At 41.7% G+C, this 19188-nt stretch overlaps 1 protein-coding gene across 11 annotated transcripts in view; it reads right to left on the bottom strand.

Annotated features, from left to right (window-relative positions):
- phldb1b (pleckstrin homology-like domain, family B, member 1b) overlaps positions 1-19188 on the bottom strand; it is a 100032-nt gene that overhangs the window by 16167 nt on the left and 64677 nt on the right. For 3 of the 11 annotated variants that reach the window (XM_044119357.1, XM_044119358.1, XM_044119362.1), the window contains 13 exons: positions 16389-16535; positions 16157-16294; positions 15628-15756; positions 13597-13752; positions 12728-12838; positions 12550-12639; positions 12114-12248; positions 10371-10532; positions 9020-9160; positions 6865-6981; positions 6218-6323; positions 3586-3910; positions 2376-2469 (listed from right to left, as the gene is read on the bottom strand). In XM_044119357.1, the coding sequence (XP_043975292.1) occupies positions 2376-2469; positions 3586-3910; positions 6218-6323; positions 6865-6981; positions 9020-9160; positions 10371-10532; positions 12114-12248; positions 12550-12639; positions 12728-12838; positions 13597-13752; positions 15628-15756; positions 16157-16294; positions 16389-16535 (1851 nt within the window). The remainder of the gene's footprint in view (positions 1-2375; positions 2470-3585; positions 3911-6217; positions 6324-6864; positions 6982-9019; positions 9161-10370; positions 10533-12113; positions 12249-12549; positions 12640-12727; positions 12839-13596; positions 13753-15627; positions 15757-16156; positions 16295-16388; positions 16536-19188) is intronic. The other 8 variants (XM_044119364.1, XM_044119365.1, XM_044119356.1 and 5 more) reach the window with 7 other exon arrangements.

Below are 19188 nucleotides of genomic sequence, written 5' to 3'. Positions count from 1 at the left end.
ATCTCCGACAGGAAATTTGTTTAGGTTTTTAAATCAAGACAATTAGATTTTTGCTTTTTATGTTTTAAGATAAAGAAAATCAAACTTCTACATAAAAGAGACAAACATATTTAATGAAAAAAAAAAAAAAAAAAAAAAAAAAAAAAAAAAAAGGCCAGCAGTTATTTATTACCTTTGCGGGTTAAAATATCGCTGAGATCTATAGGATTTTGGTAAAAGTCATCAAGACCCCAGGACAAATGGTTTTATACTCATGGTATTTATAACACATGGGACTGACACAATTTATCTAGTTATTTATTTAGAGGCATTGCAAGAAAAAGAGGCACAATGTACACAGCATTTTCTCTATTTATTTGGACAAAATAAAAAAATTAAAAATAAAAAAAACAGGAATGATTCCTTTCACTATATAATTATTCTCTACTTTGTGTTGCTTGATATGAATACCTATGTGATAAATGTGTCTCCGATGACAATAAATTAAGGCTTTATTGTATAAAAAAAAACTTTATGCAATAATAAAAATAAGCTAAAAGATGCAAATCAACAGGTGATTTTTTTTTTTTTTAAAGTAAATAAACATTTTATTACCTAAAATGCAACAACAACATTCCTTTAGTGAACATTCGGTCATTTAGAGCCAGTGATGTCAGTAACGCGTTAATTTGTAACGCGTTACTGACGTCGGACCACTTTTTTCAGTAACGAGTAATCTAACGCGTTGCTATTTCAAATCCAGTAGTCAGACTACAGTTACTTATCAAAATCACTGTGCGTTACTATCTTCTTTTGTTATTTACCGTAATCGTATTTCCTCTACTCGTCTTGTCGAGTGACCGACGTCTCTATGCGACAGAAATGTAAACAATGGAGGAAGATTTTGTTGGTGGAAAAACTGGAACTATTTTCAGTTTCTGTCGCCAAGTCCGATTATTACAAGCGGCTTTGGGCTTCATTTTTTTTTAAGTCGCTTGCAAATTTAATGAGCGGCGGGTTGCGCCTTTTTGGGCTCGTTTTTGAACGTGAAGTTGCTCATTTAGGCTTGGAAATAAGCAGAGACTCATAATAAATCCCAGATTTTGTCCGTCCTTAAGGTAGTTTTACTCAGTCTCTCCCTGTCCATTATTTCCCGGATGATTCGTCCCGCTGTGTTTTTGTTAATGTCAAGTTAATGTATTACCTCTGAATGATGTCGAGCTTCACGTTGCGCTCCAGAAAACGGCAAACAACGAGACCAATATGAACAGTGCAATAAACGTGAAAACAGCCACGAATAAACGTGTCCGTAGTTGCCAATAATTATAATGGAAACTTAACGCCATTATAATTATTAATATTACGATAAGTGTCACAAATCTGTGCAGCCATCTGAGTTGTGGAGCTGCAGGAGGAGATCTGGGCGCTGAGCTTTGAGACCAAACGCAGGGCCGTAACGCAGAACCTGGAGGCTGGGGGGATTTGGGGGGGGGGCTGTAAAATCCTTCTTAGAGTTTTCCAGACAACAGTGGACCACACAAATTACTCACGTTTTTATGTTTTTGTACAATCTCCTCTTCAGTTCAACCTTATCAGTGGAGACACATTGTTGATGTTACCATTATAAAATAGCTTACAATTAAGTTTTGGTAAAGCTCAATGTGATTTTCACAGGAGGCGGGGCGTTGTTGTTAGCAGCTGCTGAAAGTAACTAAAAAGTTACTTTTAATGTAACTTAGTTACTTTCCAAATCAAGTAGTCAGTAATATAACTAAGTTACTTTTTCAAGGAGTAATCAGTAGTCCGATTAAAGTTACTTTTTCAAAGTAACTATGCCAACACTGTTTAGAGCAAAGGACGAATCTGCAGCTAAAAATCCTTCTAACATCAACATGTGACGTTCAGACCTTTCTGCTGGACTTATCAGTACAGTGCAGGGCTGATCAGTTGTTTGTATGGGGGGATTGATTGATTAATAATTGGATAGCAAAAGGTTTTCTAATAGGATATGTTTTTCTCTTTTCAGAATTTGAAGCAGTTGAAGCTAAAACTGCCACTTGAATTTTGGGCGGAACATATTTATAGATGGTTTTTCATCTTAAATACAAAATGTTGGTTTTTTTTGCACAGTTTTGGGTTAATTGCTGATTAATTGTTTCAGCCCTACAATAAATGTAAAACACTCTAAGATGTTAAATTAGTGTCAGGTGAGGTGAACTTGACTGACCTCCTTCAGCAGAGAACAGAGGTTGTGAACCAAAGACCTGAGCTGCAGTCACAGTCTTGATGTTTTTATGTTTCCATATTCCAGCTCAGTTATGGATGAGGTTGCTACTCAGGCTGAGGCTCATCCGTCACTGAGGACGGATCCAGTATGGATCAAGTCGGATCCTTACCCGCGATTCAATCAGCCTGGCTTTCTCCAGCTGCGCCTCCTTCAGCATCTTCTCCATCTCCTCGATCTTCAGCACGTCCACTCCTCCAATGCTGCTGGCAGACACAGCACAGTGATGACTACCTCACCTCCTGCGGAAACACCTCAATCCATGCAGATCAGAAGAAATCTTTAAAAACAAAGGAATTACAGCGATAAATATGATTGTTTCGTCAGCAGGGAGGTATTGATGAGCAGGCCGGTCATTAATCAGGGAGCTCCAGAGGTGCTGCTCCACCTCCACCAGCCCTCCATCCACTCAGTGTGGTTCAAAGCTGGCTGTCTGGTTGTGGTTTTGGGCTGTGTGTTTGCGTGTGTCTGCGAGTGTTAACGTCTCGTTTTATTGGTTCAAGCGTTTGCAACCTGCGGTTCTGGAGCCGCGTGCAGCTCTTCTGTCAGCCTGCAGGGATGTGTGTAACTTTAACCAACAAAAACAACAGATAAATATTGCATAGAAACGCCTCAGGAAAGACTAGTTGTAGCAATCGCTCTTTCATTTACACCCCCATCACCGGCCTGCACATCTGCCAACTTCCATCCAGATCAGCTGCCACCTTCTGGGTGTTTGCCCATTTCTGTCACCATGTGGAGTTTGATGCACTATGTGAACGGAATTTCAACCCCGCAGTCACCTGGACTCGCCCAGATCTGTTAATCCATTATGATTATTGGCTAATTGTGACAAGCTTTCACAAGTGTTTCCAACTTGTATTGAATGGCTAATCCAATTAGAAAGTACGCATTGCACTTAGTCAGTTTCTCTTGGATCATGAAAACTCTTCTAGATTTTGAAAACTGATGGAAAAATATAGAAGCCAATCTCCATAGAAAAAAATCTTTAAAGCTGCAGTATGTAACTTTAACAAATCCATATTTGTTAAACTGTCACCATGTCATGACAGGATAATATGAAAAAGTACAGGTAAGACCTGTATTTCTATGGCCGTCTGCAGAAATACACTGTTGTCAATGAGAAACAACCATTCAACCAGGAAGAGGATCGTAGCGCTGTCAATCAACACGTGTACACGCTGTAGAACAAATCAGATGGATGCTAACATATTAAACATAACAGAATTTTTAATTCAAACTTCAAATTGATTTTTTTTTATATTCAGGCATGTAAAGATCCTTCCTGCCATGAAAAGTGTGTGTGTTGCTGTCGTACCCACCCGGACATGTTGTCAGGCGAGCAGGCCGAGTTGTTGCCCGTGGAAACGCTGGTGTCCATGCTGTCTGAGCTCTCCAGGCTCAGGGTGTCGTAGGGCTGCTCTCCAGCCGATGGAGGCTGGTGGTGCAGGATGGAGTGGTGCACCAGTGATGGGGGGCCTGATGAGTTGTGGCTCAGAGTGGGACTGTTGGCCATGAGGGGGGAGTAAGAGGCCGGGAGGTGAGGCTGGGAGCCGTGCAGCGCCTCCCACTGGCACTGGGCCTCGGCGGCGGCTCTCTGCTTGAGCTCAGCCAGACGGCGGCGCTGTTCCTCGATCACCTGCTGACCTGACAGGAAGAGGAAGAGAGAAAAGGAGGGATGAATTCCTTTCTTTACTTGGATTTTTGAGGGAGAACAGGACAACAAGCTGATCTGGTCTGAACGCATCAGCTGTATCTCAACCAGCAGGTCTGAGCCACGGTGGCGAAACCTGAAACTGCTGCTGTGCAAGTTACTCTACAGTTTATTGCTAGGTAACCAGAGAGTAAGTAAGTTACCCACCTTGGTTAACCGTCTGTTAGTTAGAGGTTGATCAGCTAAAGCCTTTCCTCCACCTGCATCTCCCAGAATGTTGTGTGGTTCTGGATAGCAGTTCAGTGAATATTCTATTTACTGAATATTGAATATTGTTAAAGTTGTATTGTCTCTTGATATTGATCACCTGTCTTCCCAAATATATATTGTTATTGATTTAGCACACATCCAGCTATGTACTCAGTCCCAAAGCAAGCTGAACAACCAAGCTCCTCGGAAATTATCTCTCAACTCGCAGCATTCTCCGGCAAAAAGAACCATGAGAGAAAACTGATGGAAGAAGAAAAAGGATCCATGTTGCAAAGAAAATATAACACAAATTGTTGTTGTTGTTATTGGGTGGGTGAAGATTGAATGAGACCATAGAGTGGGGAGGAAAAACGAAGGTTGGGGTCTGAAATGAGCAGTCAGGTTGTGTGAACGTTGCCTCTGATGGACCAGCCAACAGAGCCAAGAAGTCAGGCTGCCGGGTTTTATCATCACAAAGCCACATGCAGAGTCTGAGCTTTGTTACGCTGAAGCCTGTAGACTGGATGCTGATTGGCTGCCTGGTTGTTATTGTAGCTTTGTCTGCTTTTCCATTCAGCCTCATTAATGAGGCAGAGTCTGACAGAGCCCTCGTTTACAGAAGCAGTAAGAGATTCATAGAGAAGCTGTACTCTAACGTAACGATTGTCTTTTACTCAGATTTATGTGACAAACACAAAATAGTGCACAATTGTGAAGTGGAAGTAAAATTGTGCTTTTTCTCCTTTTGCTTTGAAATGTAAATTACAAAAGTGAGATTGTTGTCTGATTCCAGACCCCTTCGTTAGGACAGCTCTGAATGAATGAACAGAGGATCAGCCTCGCTTATGGTGGCAGCATGATGGAGCCCTGTTGCGTTATTCTCGTTGGTTCTTTTTCTAGACTTTTCTTCTTTTTTTTTTTGAGGCGTTTGTTGTTTAAACAATTATTCTCTGGGTGTCCTTACTTTTTTATTTTGGGGTTAGTTATTATGATGTGCAACCATGACAGCAATGTGTTGTTTTCACAACTGAGAGCAGCTGATTAACATCTCAAAAGTTCAAATAATGATTGAGCTTTGACCCAATTTGTCATGTGGGTCTTAATACAGTCAGAGGCCTCTTCAGATTTATTGCAAGACTGACTGCTACTGAAGACTAATCACTATCTACCACTCTTTGAAGATGCTTGTTGTTATAAATTGCACCATTTTTTCATTGATCCCTTTGGGAAAAGTAAAAAAATGTCAGGTCTTACCACAGATCCTCAGGTGGGTTTAGATCTGAACTTTGAGTAGACCATTAGAACACTAGCATATGTTTTGATCTAAACCTTAGGGCTGGTGTTCAAACTTTTTCCAACAAGGGCCAGAATCGTCATGTTAAAAGCTCCTCAGGGCCACAAAAATAGCTTCTTTCTAAATAAGAATTTTAAATAAATTAACTGGTCTCTCTAAATTCTCCCTAGGTGTTAATGTGTGTGCATGGTTGTTTGTCCTGTCTGTCTCTGTGTTGTCCTGCGACAGACTGGCGACCTGTCCAGGGTGACCCCGCCTCTCGCCTGGAACATAGATGGAGATAGACACCAGGACCTCCCCACCCCACTGAGGACAAGGGTGTTAGAAAATGGATGGATGGACAGTCGGACAAACGAGGAAGACAACGAAGAGTCCTGAACATGATGACATCATCTACCTGCTGAGCTCTCCTCTAAGAGCTTCTGTCTGGAGATCCGGGAGTCTGTGGTGCAGCGGTGCGAGGAGACGTGAAAAGGAGCTGGACAGCAGACGGAGACAAATCCGTCTCTGGCAGCCGTGGGTGGACTAAATGAGACACTGAGCTCTGATCCACTTAGTCACACATGCAGCTCAGAGACAGAGCAATATCCAACCTCAGTCTACCTTCCATTCCCACCTTTCATCACATTACATCTGCATGTGACAGCAGTCTGCACTGCATGAACTGAGTGATGCATATTGTGTCTGACCTGCAGATATTTCTGACAGTTGAAGGGATACGTACAGATTAAATATTACAATCCTTCCAGCCTGTTACCTTTCTGCTGCAGAGCCAGCTGTCTCTTGGTCTCGATGTCCTGCAGAGTCGCAGCCAGGTTCCTGGGCAGGCTTCCAGTGCTGCCGGCAGCCAGTAGGGGGCTCTGCTGGGTCACAGAAAGCGGGGTAAGTACATGACACCCGGGGTTGCCAGATCTGACTGACAGTTTCCAACCCAAAAACAACTCCAAGAAATCAAAATAAAATAAAAACAGTCCAAATCTCAACCTCTGATGAGACTCATGTTAATCTTGTGTCCCATTTGTCACTGAGTGGATTCAGAACTGACAATTTTTGGTTGTCTTTTATTATATTATATCGGCACTTGATGATGTCACTTTTGACAAATTCCACACAGTTCAAACTAAATTAATAAAATAACTGGAATATCATGCCATTTTATTAAAAGTTTTGTGCTATTCTGCTACACAATGACAAGCATTTCGAAAGGATTTTCCTCTGAACACTTTCTAAAAACCTGCCACATGTTGTGAAAAGCAGCTCATATTTTAACAACCCGGCCAAAGCCGTTTTTCCTGACCAAATGTGTTCAAAAGCAGCCCGAATGGGAGGAAACCCTCCCAACCCGTCACGGGGGGGGGGGTTGACACCTGGCCTCTGGGAGGAGGATTTATCCAGCCTGCGTACCTTGGAGCTGGTGTTGCGCCCCAGCGTCGCCGCGCCGTGCTGCAGAGGGGACGAGGAGCCTGACTTGGACTGATGGAGCGGAACGCCGGGATCACTGTCCAGTTTGGAGCGAAATACCTGACAAAGGAGAAGATTTCACAAAGTGATGACAGAGTAGTGACCATGTGACAGTAGACGGGAATGTTGTGAAATGTTCTGTTTTCTCATTTGTGAGTCTGAATAAAATATTGCAGTACTAGGAAAGTAAGGGAACACTTTTATACTTTATTAGCTATTAGGAAATAGCTAATAACCATTTTGCAGTTGTAGCATGCAACTTTGATTTTAAGAATATTTTAATTTGTCAGTAAAAATCTGATCTTGAAAGGACAAGATTGGGGGCAACATATAATCATTCCAAGGGCTGCAAACGGCCCCCATGAAACACTTTGGACATCCCTGAGCTAAAGCTTCAACCTTCAACCAAATTAAAGCTTTTGATAGCCTTTTGTTATGAGCAAATCATTTCTGTTTCATTTGGGTTTTTTTTTGTTTGTTGCAGAGAATCATCTTATTTTCTAGTAACTAAAACTGAAACCTGGACTATCAGCTTAGATTACTGTGTTGCAGCTCAGCTCAGCTAACAGCCTCAGAAGTGTTCAAGGAAAAGAGAGAGTCTATGGACTTTTATACATTTTAGCCATTTTACTGAAATAATATAATTTTTTAATAAATTAAGAAACTATCACACCAAAATATCAAGTAAAAAGCCTCATTTTAGAGATGCTTGTTTTTCTTGTTCGCACATAGTCAACATGCAGGGCTGCTTATGAAACATTTTAATAAGGGTTGCACTGATAAACCACTGGATTCTTAGATGACAAACCGATCATATCCAGCAATCTGTCTACCTTAAAAGTCTTTACGATCAGTTGAAGGGATCGTAAAGATCCCTTCAACTGATCTCTCTCTCTGCCGTGAGAGAGGGATAACAGACTGACCGTCTGCACTAGGAATGTATGGTATAACATCAGAATCGGCCAGTGTTATAACATAACTGTGACAGTCCAAAACATAATTAACAACCAATACTTATTACAGTGGGTGATTAACTGAAGCAGAGAAGCAGTGAACCCTCTCCAGTCTGCATGTGTGCAGTTAACAACCTTCAATGTTGCCAAATTAGCAGCTTTCTCATTATACTCAGTAAAATGAGTGTAGAAACGACACAAAGAGTCAATTTCAACACTGAGCCAGAGAGCATGTGGTCCCACCCTGTACAGTCTTAACTTTTCTGAGTAGATTTTACTCTGATTGGAGTTCAACTGAGTTACACAGTAAACTTCATTAACAACATATGAACAGGGGTGTTCATATATTTTTGCACTATGGAGATACATGAACACTTGCAGTGTTACTTTTCAATTGTTATTCTGATTAATTTCCAATAGTGTCAGGTGACAAGCTGCTGGGTTGAATTTGTCTGTCTTGTAAACAATGGAAAATGTAGTAATCATCTAACATCTAACACTGGAACTGGAAGAAAACAACAGAAACAAAAAAATAAAATAGACATTCAAGTCTCTGTAAATAAAACTGTCCTTCAAAAAATGAAAACTTTTTGTCCTCTTTTTGAAGTTTGGTCTTCAGTTTGAGACCAGAGCTTCAAATTGAAGACTTTTATCATCCAGTTTTTGGTAGAAAGAGAGAAAGAGAAAAGTGATAAATCATGCAAATAGAAAATGTTGAGCTTGTTTTAACTTATCATAAGATTCATTGATTTATTACTAACTGCAACAAGCCTATGTTAAACCAAAGGAACAGGAAACATGAAACGACAACTCTTTAGAAAGTCACTTTGGTACTGGTAACCAGCTCATGCCTAAACTCATCCATCTTTCCTGAACCCAGTATGGAGCATCGTCTTTCATCACGACACAAATGTAATTAATTAGAAAAAAATTATTTTCACCTTGTTGAATCTCAACCATTGTAAAAATATTAAACAGCAGACTGAATGAATTATTGGTTATTTTTCTGTGTAAGGTGGGCAACTTAAAAAAAAAAAGTATAGGACACACACAAAACACACACTTGCTTTTTACAGCGGGTCAGCAGGACAGTGACATTTGGCAGCCCAGAAAACACAGCAGAAAGATGAGGGGTGAAAGGCTACCTGGAGCACCGGTCTGCGGCCTGACGGCGACTTGGCCGGCAGAGGGGGGGCACCGAGCTGTGTGGGGCCGGTCATCAGCTCCTGGTACCACTGCTCTAAATCTAGTGTGGGGAGGTGAGGCCTATTGGGCTCACACTGATGCTGGAGAGCAAATCAGATGAGCAGCAGACAGAGGCAGAGCATCAAGGTGGAAAGCAGAGAGGAAACAAGAAAACATTAAAAAGCACTGAAAGAGAGCAGAAACGGCGATGAAATGTTTGTTTCATGCACATTTTAAGTTCTACTTAATATTCTGCTGCTAGACGCAGGCTTTATGACTAACCAATGTTTGAGTGGCTCATAAAGGTAATCCAATCTGAATTGGAATGGTGCACATTGGAATTACAAAAATTAATTTGCTTAATAGAAACATAGCAATTTTGAGCAAACTCATGTTCTTTGATCAAAAGTTTTTGCGCTGCACCGGAAAGACTTTTTCCTCCTCATAAATGAGTTTGTATCCAGCAGCAACGCAATTATTTAAAGGCACTGGCCTCCTTGGACAATGAGCAGCTGGCTCAACCAAAGGTCCCACACAATTTCATTAATTAAAAGTTGTTTGTCATTCAAAATTGCTGAACTTATGGATGTCCTGTAAAATCCCCAACTATAATTTTCCAAAAGTGCCGCATGCTCCCACGTTCACGGGGTTTGTAACTCAAACATCTCCTCTGATGGCTGATGATGAGTCCTAGTGTAATGGCTCACATATAAATATATTTCATGCAACTGTTTACATCCATCGCTGCCATGATTTTTAATTACTTATTGCGTAAAAAGACTTGTTTAAGTGTGATTTTAATTTCATTTCTTATTTATTTATTAATTGCAAAATTGTGGGGTTTTTTCCACATTAGCAGAATATCTACAAAGTTTTACGCACATTTGTAACAGAAATACAGCTGGTGTGAGACTACTGGCACCGACTGGCTGGATCTCTCCAGGAATTAGGTCAGTCGTTTTCAAAGGGGATGAATTTTTAAGCAATCACATAATTTATGTTCAATATTTTTAGCTGCCCTTATTTTGCAGAAATTTGTTTTTACTTTAACATTAAAGAGTTTATAACTGTTGATCACGATTGATACGCAAAAGCAATAAAACCTGTAAAACAACAAAAAGGGGGAGAGTACTTTATATAGGAACTGTATTCAGCCCTTTAAACAATTTGAATACGTCTCTTAAATCTCCTCTTACCTCAGTTAGCTACATCCATACCTCTAACTAAGACACACAAGCATTTCTATCGCTTACACTCCTCCACAAATACACCTGCAGGAGAGGGAGAAGAAGAGGGGAGGATAACACACACCTCCACAGACAGAGAGAGGGAGGAGCCATGCCGAGAGGGGAGGCAGGAGAAGGCGGGGTCTCCTGCTCTGGGCTGCAGGGGCTGGCGAAGCGGGGATGTAGGGGAAGACTCCACCTTGGGCATCCCATAGATCTGATTTAACTGGCTCACTGTCACATACTCCTTCACAGGGGAACACCCACACATGATGGGAGGCAGGAGGAGAGGCGGAGGGAGCAGAGAGAGACAAGTCAGCCAGACCAGAACAATGGCAGGAGGGAAACAGGTGAAGAGGAAACAAACGCTGGATTATCACTAAGAAACATCACAGTTAGTTTGACATTTATCTTCTGCTATCTCCAATCACACAACAACTTGTTTCCAACAAACATGCTTTTCATCAATCGAAACTCACAGCAAACGTTCATGCGGCACAAAGCTGGTCAGCAGAGGGAGCAACATGACATGAAGATGGAAGGATGGGAGGAGAGACAGAGTTTCTATGTCAAGAGTTAGGACAAGCAGGAAGTAAGAGTACCTCGGCGGCGCCGGCTAACGGGCGGCGTAGTGAGCCGGCCTGGTACAGCTTACAGGCGTCTGACAGCTTCACGTACTCCTGAGGCCCGGCCAAGGCGAGGCAAGAAGCAGACAGGATGAGAGGCGCTGCTTTCTACAAACAGTACCACAACACTAGTGTACACACAACAACGCCATGGACGCTTGACAGGGACTCTGGTGACAGCCAGACACACTCTGAGACAGACGTCACATGTGGCCGACACACAGCAAACGTAGCTGGTCCGCTTGGTACGATGGCCAACCTGTGGCTGCTCGGATCAACCGGCGGGAAAACACTGAACACCAGCAGATCACAATGTGGTCACACCAGGGCGAGTGCACTATGAAGCAGGATCAGTGTTTGTTATGAAGACAGAATTTACAGGGTTCCTCGTTCCACGTTTTACCAACTCAAAGTTAAGACTTTTTAAGGCCTTCTTAAGACCACTATAAATGGAATTTAAGAGCTACATCTCCAACATACAAATATACAAACTTCATCCAGCCAACGGGCAATGAATTTGAACTTACCCACTGTAGACGCAGTAAAGCTAGCTGGCTAGTTAGGAAAGGGTATATTAGCCATAAGTTACCAGTTACCTGGGTTGGACTAACCATACTTAATCAACCAAGTTTGTTTGACTTGGTTACAGCAAGTCAACCGTATTGACCTGCTGCAGATTTCACCAACTCAAATAACAGATGTTTTTAAGACCTTTTTAATGCCACCTTTAATAAGATTCAAGACAGAACAAAACTATAACTATAGGGAATGGTTGGGATTGATGCTGCAATACGATCAAGCAAAGCAAAAATAAAGACAACACATTTTGTCCGCTAGTTACCAGTAGCTTCAACCGTCTTGAGTCACATAATGACAGAAAACTCTAGCAACAAAAAATATAATCTGAAAATACAATAGTCCTGTCAAGACAAACTTTAAGATTTAATATTGACATATTAAAGACCAACTGGTTTTTTTCTAATGAGCTTAAGACATCTCAAGGCCTAAATCTGAGATACATTAACCCTAAGACTTTTTAAGAATGTGTGGACACCCTGGTTTAGTAAGAGGATAACTGAAGTGTTGCTCTAAATGAGCTGACCCTACTTCACAATACAGGCCGCTGCCTGGTGATGGGTGAGGGACACACTGCAGCAGAGTGGGGAGCAGCAGGCATCATGCAGGGTCAGCAGGTCAGTTACCTCTGTGGGGCTGCTGGGGAACAACCGACAGAGTGGGGGAGGATGTAAGAAGGAAGGAGAGACTCCACACAGGGAGGTCTGTGAGGACAGGACATCCCCCAGCAACAGCTCAGCCTCGCTGATATGGAGGGATTCCTGTTTGGACAGGTCAGGGGAAGGTGCTTTTATTGGCCACAGTAAAGGTTTGGGACTCTTCAGGTGACTGGAGCTTCAGCAACATGTTTCCTTTGAACTAATTCATGTGATACTCAATAAGTCATTAGCAATTAAAGCAAGAATCAGTTGAAAATCCTATGACTTGCTCCCAGAAGTTGCATTAGATCCAAACAGTTATCGCAGACGTCGTGCTAGTCTTCAGTCAGAGGACAGGAGATCTGAGTGAGATGATGGTGAAATGAGTGGGGCGTTGGAAGCTAATCTTCATTCATTCACTCACCTCTCTCATGGCAGAAGAAGACTTGGGGAAGCTCTTTCCTCCGGTCAGGGTGTGGTATCTCTTCTCTAGAGCCAACAGTCGCTCCTTCTCCTGGAATACAGGCAGAATTTGGAATATACTGACGCATTTTTTTCTGAGATTTTGGGGAGGTGGCTTTTTCTTCTGTTATCTTCGGTACCTTTTGAAGCATTTGCAGTGTGAGCGACCGGTCCTTGGCCAGCCGCTCGCACTCCTGGGAAGCCTGTTGGCCAAGCTGCCTGGCCTGCTTCTCCAGAGCAGAAACCTTTTCCTGCACAGAAGAAAACAACAACCCGACCCTCAGGGTGAAGGTTTTCTAACTCTGGATGCAACCACAGTCATTTGTCAGCTGAACAGTGCAGACATAGTCCAGGGTCTCCTGCTTCACCTGCTAATAGATGATTAGCATCCAGGGCTACAGTACTCATGTTTTCATGAGCATTTTTTATTTGAAGAAAGGCATTAGAAATTGTTGATGGAAACAGCAGAATTGGTATTGCTTTTGTAAAAAAAAATATATATTTTTTAAGAGTGGTAAGAGTGGTTAGTAAAAAAAAAAACAACAACCTTCAGGTGGTTTTCAGCTCCTCAGGAAAAGAGTTAAAGCGCAAAAGTGGAGACAGAAACACATTTGTCGAATAAGTTCTGGCCTAGCAAACCTCCCCATCCACTGATGGGTCTGTGCCTTACCAGAGGCACAGAACTCTGAACGTTTCAAAGTCTAAACTTCAAAAGTTTAAATTTTTTCTAAGATGTGTACTCCATGCTACTTTGCAACCCCAGAATCATGTTGATTACAGCCATGTGTGGCGTCAACATCCACTGATATTATCCTTCACTTAGCCTGATTGATTCCCTCCAAACAAATAGAAAGAAGCACTTCTAATTTGCATTTTCTTTTTTTGTTATTTGCAACGTTTCAAAAGTTCAGAAAAATTTTTGCATGACAACAAGATGGAGCCACAGCTGCTGTTGGATTGTTTCACTGGTTTAATGGCGGTGCCTGTTAAACGTCCTGGGTGTCCTCACCTTCCTCTTGGCCACGCTGCGGTGGTACTCTGCCTTCTCCTGAAGGAGCTGCTGGCTGAGCGTCTCCCTTTCCTCCTCCAGACTGCTCTCTCTCTCCAGCTGCTGAAACTCCAGATCCTCAAACTTCTTGGTCCCTGCTTCCAATGCCTCTCCGTCCTAATTGAGCCCATCAGAACATAGCGATTGGAACAAACATGCAACAGCACGTTGCCCACCTATCCAGTACTCTCAGAAACCAAGTCCACTTTCATAAAAACGGCAGCCGTTCTCAGCCCAACAGCCATCATACCTCAAGCACGATGCTTGAGGTATGATGACATCAGAAGACTGGCCATCATGAAGACCAATAGATTTATTATTATTGATGCATTTGCACTGTTTCTACTGAGGTTGAATTTGCCTAAACTGATAAACATGCGGTGTTTTCCCCAATCTTTTGAAAGCATGAAACCTTAGAAACGGGCAAACTTTTAATAACAATAAAATGTGTACCGAGTTAAAAGTCTGTTTATGTGGCTCCAAAAGTAGCCTATTAATATGGGAGAGTAAATCTACAGCATACAAAACAGAGTTTTATTTGAAATGAAGTGATTCACTGTTTGTAAGAAAGTATAAAGTTGATCTTTAGAGTAAATCCATGTAAGTTACAGTAAAATGTTTCTCTGCTGCTTTAGAGAAGCTGAATTGCAGACAGGATGAAATGTTATTATCAAGCCTCTTGAGACTGCAGCCTAGATGGCCTAGAATGTTAATTCACATACAGATGACGTAAGAATTAAACTGACCCATTTAACGGGAGTTCAAACTAAATAAAGAAAAAAAACCCTCTACAAAACCCTAACACCGAACAAAGAAGTCTAGGCTTTGCAGGCTCAGTTTCTGTTTATCCTGTTTGGCATTTTTACTCTTTTGCACCGCGCTGCTCTCTCCCTGTGGACGCATTAAACCAAATGAAGCAGAATCGATATGAACCAGGCAATGACATGATTTCCATGAAAGCAGCTTTGAGGTGGAAGCCGGTAAAAACACAGAAGGGGTCTGACACGTTATGTTACTCTATCATGGCTGTATGAAGCCACGTCAGCTTTAGTAACGGCATCCTGCAGCTAGCTGCTACACAACATGTGTGATGAGGTTTCTCAAATTTACTCTTAACCAGCAGGAAATCAGTTGTGTGTATCTAACTGATGAGTTCTTTAGTTTAATATAATTTCCCCCCACCTTAGGTTTTACAACATTTTAGGCAGAGATGAACAGGACAGAGTGACTACAGATGAAAAGAGATCTTGTATCCTGGGATCTTGTGATGATGTGAATCTATATCTTATTTGGTAGCGTAAAAGCAGCTACCAAATAACAGAACTGCTAGTTAAAAAGTTATTTGTGCTAATCTTAAAGCACTAATCATAAACATTAGCCTTGCTAACGTGGAAGCGATTCACCAACATGGGATTTTTTGCTAAAGCGCTAACTTCAACCAATATTCTACCTGCCCTTGAAAGACTACGACGCTCTAGCACCAGGTTAATTTTAACATTATAATAAAATAATTAATTATATATATATATATATATGAAAGCAGGTAAGAATTAAACTGGCGTATGAATTAAACGTATGAAAGCAGGTATACAAAAGTATATATATATATAAAATTGGATTAGCACCATTTATACTTTTTTTTTAAGTATCAGATACAGGTCACATCAATTTCTACAGTCAATGTATCCTTAGACTGATAAAACCTGAACATTTAAAATCCTGATAATATTAAGTGTTTTGTTAGTTGAACCTTTAACTAAAACATAAAGAAGGATTTCTTATTTACAATTGTAGCCTGAAACAGCTTGAAAGCAGTTGTAGTTGTTATCAACTGCGGGTTAATTTTGATGAAGAAGGTTTGGACACAGTGCTGAGCAGCTGAGGACTTCCTGGACAGATAATGTCACATCTAATGTTTTAGCTCAACTTTTTAACACAAAAAGGCTACAACCTCTGACACCTGGCAGAAGGTGGGGGAGAGGGAAGACCCACCCTTTTGAGCTGTTCCTGCAACTGTTCCCTCAGGGACTCTGGACAGTTATGAAGCTGGTTCTTCAGCTCAGCATAGCCTTCCTGGAGCCTCTGCAGGGCCCGCCGCTCGGCCTCAACATTTGACCTCTCCTAGGAAGACACGACACACACAGGGAGAATGAATGGATGTTTGGGGAGGATTAAAGGGAGAGAAAGAGAGAAGGGAAGCTGAACATATTACTGACTTTTAAATACTGATTATGCAATTCAGAAGCAAAACCACAATCCAGCCTCCAGCATCGGCCGGTTCAGAATCCTGAAGTTTTAAATTTCATCCAGTCTAATGGATCAAAGTAAGGCCCATCCCTGACCTTCTGATGTGCACTGCCAATCAGTGCATGAAGCAGAAACACAGACCAGATGGACCAGATGCCAATGCAAAAGCTGCTCAGAGACTGAAGCAGCAGAAATAGTGAACTTGACTTTTTTTCTTTGCCAAACCAGCCCATCAGCTGGAAATCCAAACAGCTCAGGTTCCTGCTGTGTGTACCTTGTCCTTCTCCCTCTGGATGGCGCTCTCCAGCTCCTCCAGCTTGCGCTGCAGCTGACTGACGACGTCCGTCTCGGCCTCGATCTGGTCGAGCTCGGCCTGCGTCTCGCCCTGCAGCAGGGCGCGCTCCATCTCCGCCTGCAAGGGTTTCAACATATTCAGACTCGCACAGCGTCACCATGAGACGGATCGTTCTGAGCCTCGGCTCATTTCCATCAACTCCAGGCTGCACCTCTTGTTCGGACTCCTGGAGTTGCTGCTCCAGCTCGGTGAGTCGGGCTTTGAGCTCGTCGGTCCTGGCCAGAACACGGGTCCTCTCATCTTCCAGGTAAGTCAGCTCTGAACGGCCCGCGCTGCCTGAGCCAGACGAGTCCTCGTGCTGCACAGGAGGGAGACGGTGAACTTAGTACAATAGAAATAAAACCACACGTCTGAAAAAGTAGCAAAAGTTTCAGCGGAATCTTATTTGATTTAACCTTCATAGAAGGGATGATTCACTGACTTCATTTTAGTTGTTGAAAGAAATTTATACCAGCACTTCAGGCCACTAATACTGCCGAAGAATGTGAGAAAGGGACAGCAAAGAGCAGATAAAACCACAAAGTCATGGTAACATGTGACGATTATCCTGTTTTTTCCATCAAACCACATTCAGAGCTGGCCTGGTCGTTTCTTTCCTTCGCAATGCCGGTTGATTCTCATCTCCCTTCAGTGCTCTTTCTAGGATTTCTCAGACAGAATTTCAACCAGGCCAATCACGGAACAGAATGACGAGTTGTGAACGATGGCTTCCATGTTAGCCACGCTTCCAAATATTGAATAAACATTAATTGCTATGGTTGCTTACAGCACAGCTGTTCCTGTTGTTACTGATGGAGCAAACCAAAAAAAGGCCTTCATTAGAGGCTACTATCAAAAAAACTAGGGAGTCATAAATATTGGCATTAACTTTTGTAGAAATGTGGACTGTGGAGGCTGACATTAGCGTTGGGGGCGTCCGTGCTTCACTGATAGCCTAACTCCTTTTAGCACAACTTAAACACAACAATAACGTTTTCCAAGTTCCCTTCAGATTGATTTTTGAAGCAGAAATGAACCCCCACTGGGCCGAGAGAAGCAGCTGTGTTGTCCATCACTGTCTGTGGACGTCGCCTGTGCGTAAATTACACCGGGTTACAAAAAATTACAAAAAATATTTTTTGGAAGTCGTCCATGGTTTTTTTCAACTGAACTATTTTGCACTGCTGAATCAAAAAAAAATTACATCCATTTTTCTCAATCAGGTCAAGTTTTCATTCTAATTTGATCCAGATAAATCTGATCTTCTGGCTAAATTGATTACATTTTTGTGACATTATCAGTTCATTTCTGTTAATATTTCTCATCCAAGAAAGGTCTTATGGGAAAAAAATGTTTTCTACCAACTTGGATTTCTGTAAATTGAATAATAAACACTGATAAGGGTAAGTACATGTGAATTGAACATCACGTCTCCATCTCTTTCCTCTCCTGATGGAATCTCTCCTCCTGCTCATCACTCATTGATTCAGATTCTCAGGAAACCGATCCAGATGTGAGAACAAGTCATGCATTTTGATACTTATGTTGCTCCATAGTTCAGAAAGTTGACCTGATGGAGCAAAACCAATGTGAATTTTGGATTCAGCACAACAACATGACCCTAAAACCGTTGAAAACCACAGACAATTTTCTGGCTGTTGACCAGTGTAATCACACAAAGATCAGAAATGCCTGTTGGAATTGTAAAGCACAAGTTAAACAGTGAGTGTTGTTTAAAACAGTTTAGAGATTACATTAGTGACATTAGAACAGTAAACAGAAACTTTAGGTTGGTCTCCCTGCAGCATAATAGACAGAATAGCAGTGAATCCACACATATTAAACAAAATCAATTCTTTACTGGAAGAGGCATTGCTAGTAAAGTAATGACCTGGCTCTCAGGTGGCTTGTTAGCAGTGGAAAACCTGATGTGTTTTTAAAAGGGTTTTTCCCCCCACAGAGCCAGTCAGAAGTGGCTCTGACTCTGCTGCCAGCCAGGCTGGAAACAGATGGAAAAACAGGCTGTTCGGATACCGAAGATGGATCAAGATGGAGCAAGATAGGCAAGGAAAGACTGAGACAAATCTCTTGAATACGGACACTTCAAATACCACAAACCAAGGACTCTAGGAGAATTACACTGCTTGGCAGAGACACTTGGACAGAGAGGGGAAAGCCATTTCTTTCTAAAAATGTATTTCAGGTTTGAAAAAAAAGCAATGTGAATATTTCACAAACTGACACTGACACTGCTGTACCCTTTAATTGTACTGTGCACCCCCAGCCTCCATTCAGTTTCTAACACAGAAGATGTAACGTTTCATCAACCACATGAAAAGAACAACAACCATGTGTAAACGTATGAAAGCAGGTATGTGATTAATGAGCCACATGCGAGACCAATCACAGACAGCATATGTTCCTACGGCAACAGAATTCAGCCTGCAGCTGGGCCAAGATCTAGTTTTCTAGAAACAGACAAATTCTAAACTTCTAATAACTTAGTGTCCACTGCCTTAGCACCTTAGTCAACAAAACTTAAATTAGGAGAGTGAGTCCACTCAGCTGGCCAAATATATCATTAATATGCAGAGTGTTAATATATTGAAATAAATAGAAAGCAGTAGCAATGTACGATACATCAGAACTAACATCATTATCAACCGATTCAGTCATTCTTTAGTCATTCAGTCATATTAGAATCGGTCTGATAAATAAAACTGGGCCAATATTATCAACAAATATTCATTTCCATATTGCTGCAGTTTGTTTCTGGAGGGGCATGGGAGAAGGTTGGTCATGTGACAGTGGTAGAGATGCAGCAAAGAATTATGGGGATTTTAACTGTAGCAGTGGGGAAGTCAGACATACATACATACATACATACATACATACATACATACATACATACATATATATATATATATATATATATATATATGTATATCAGTTATACTAAATATAACTGATAT

The sequence above is a fragment of the Gambusia affinis genome, linkage group LG06, assembly GCF_019740435.1.
Source record: "Gambusia affinis linkage group LG06, SWU_Gaff_1.0, whole genome shotgun sequence".
Lineage (NCBI taxonomy): Eukaryota > Metazoa > Chordata > Actinopteri > Cyprinodontiformes > Poeciliidae > Gambusia > Gambusia affinis.
Note: the sequence above shows the minus strand (reverse complement) of the source record. Positions and strands in the feature narration are given on the sequence as shown.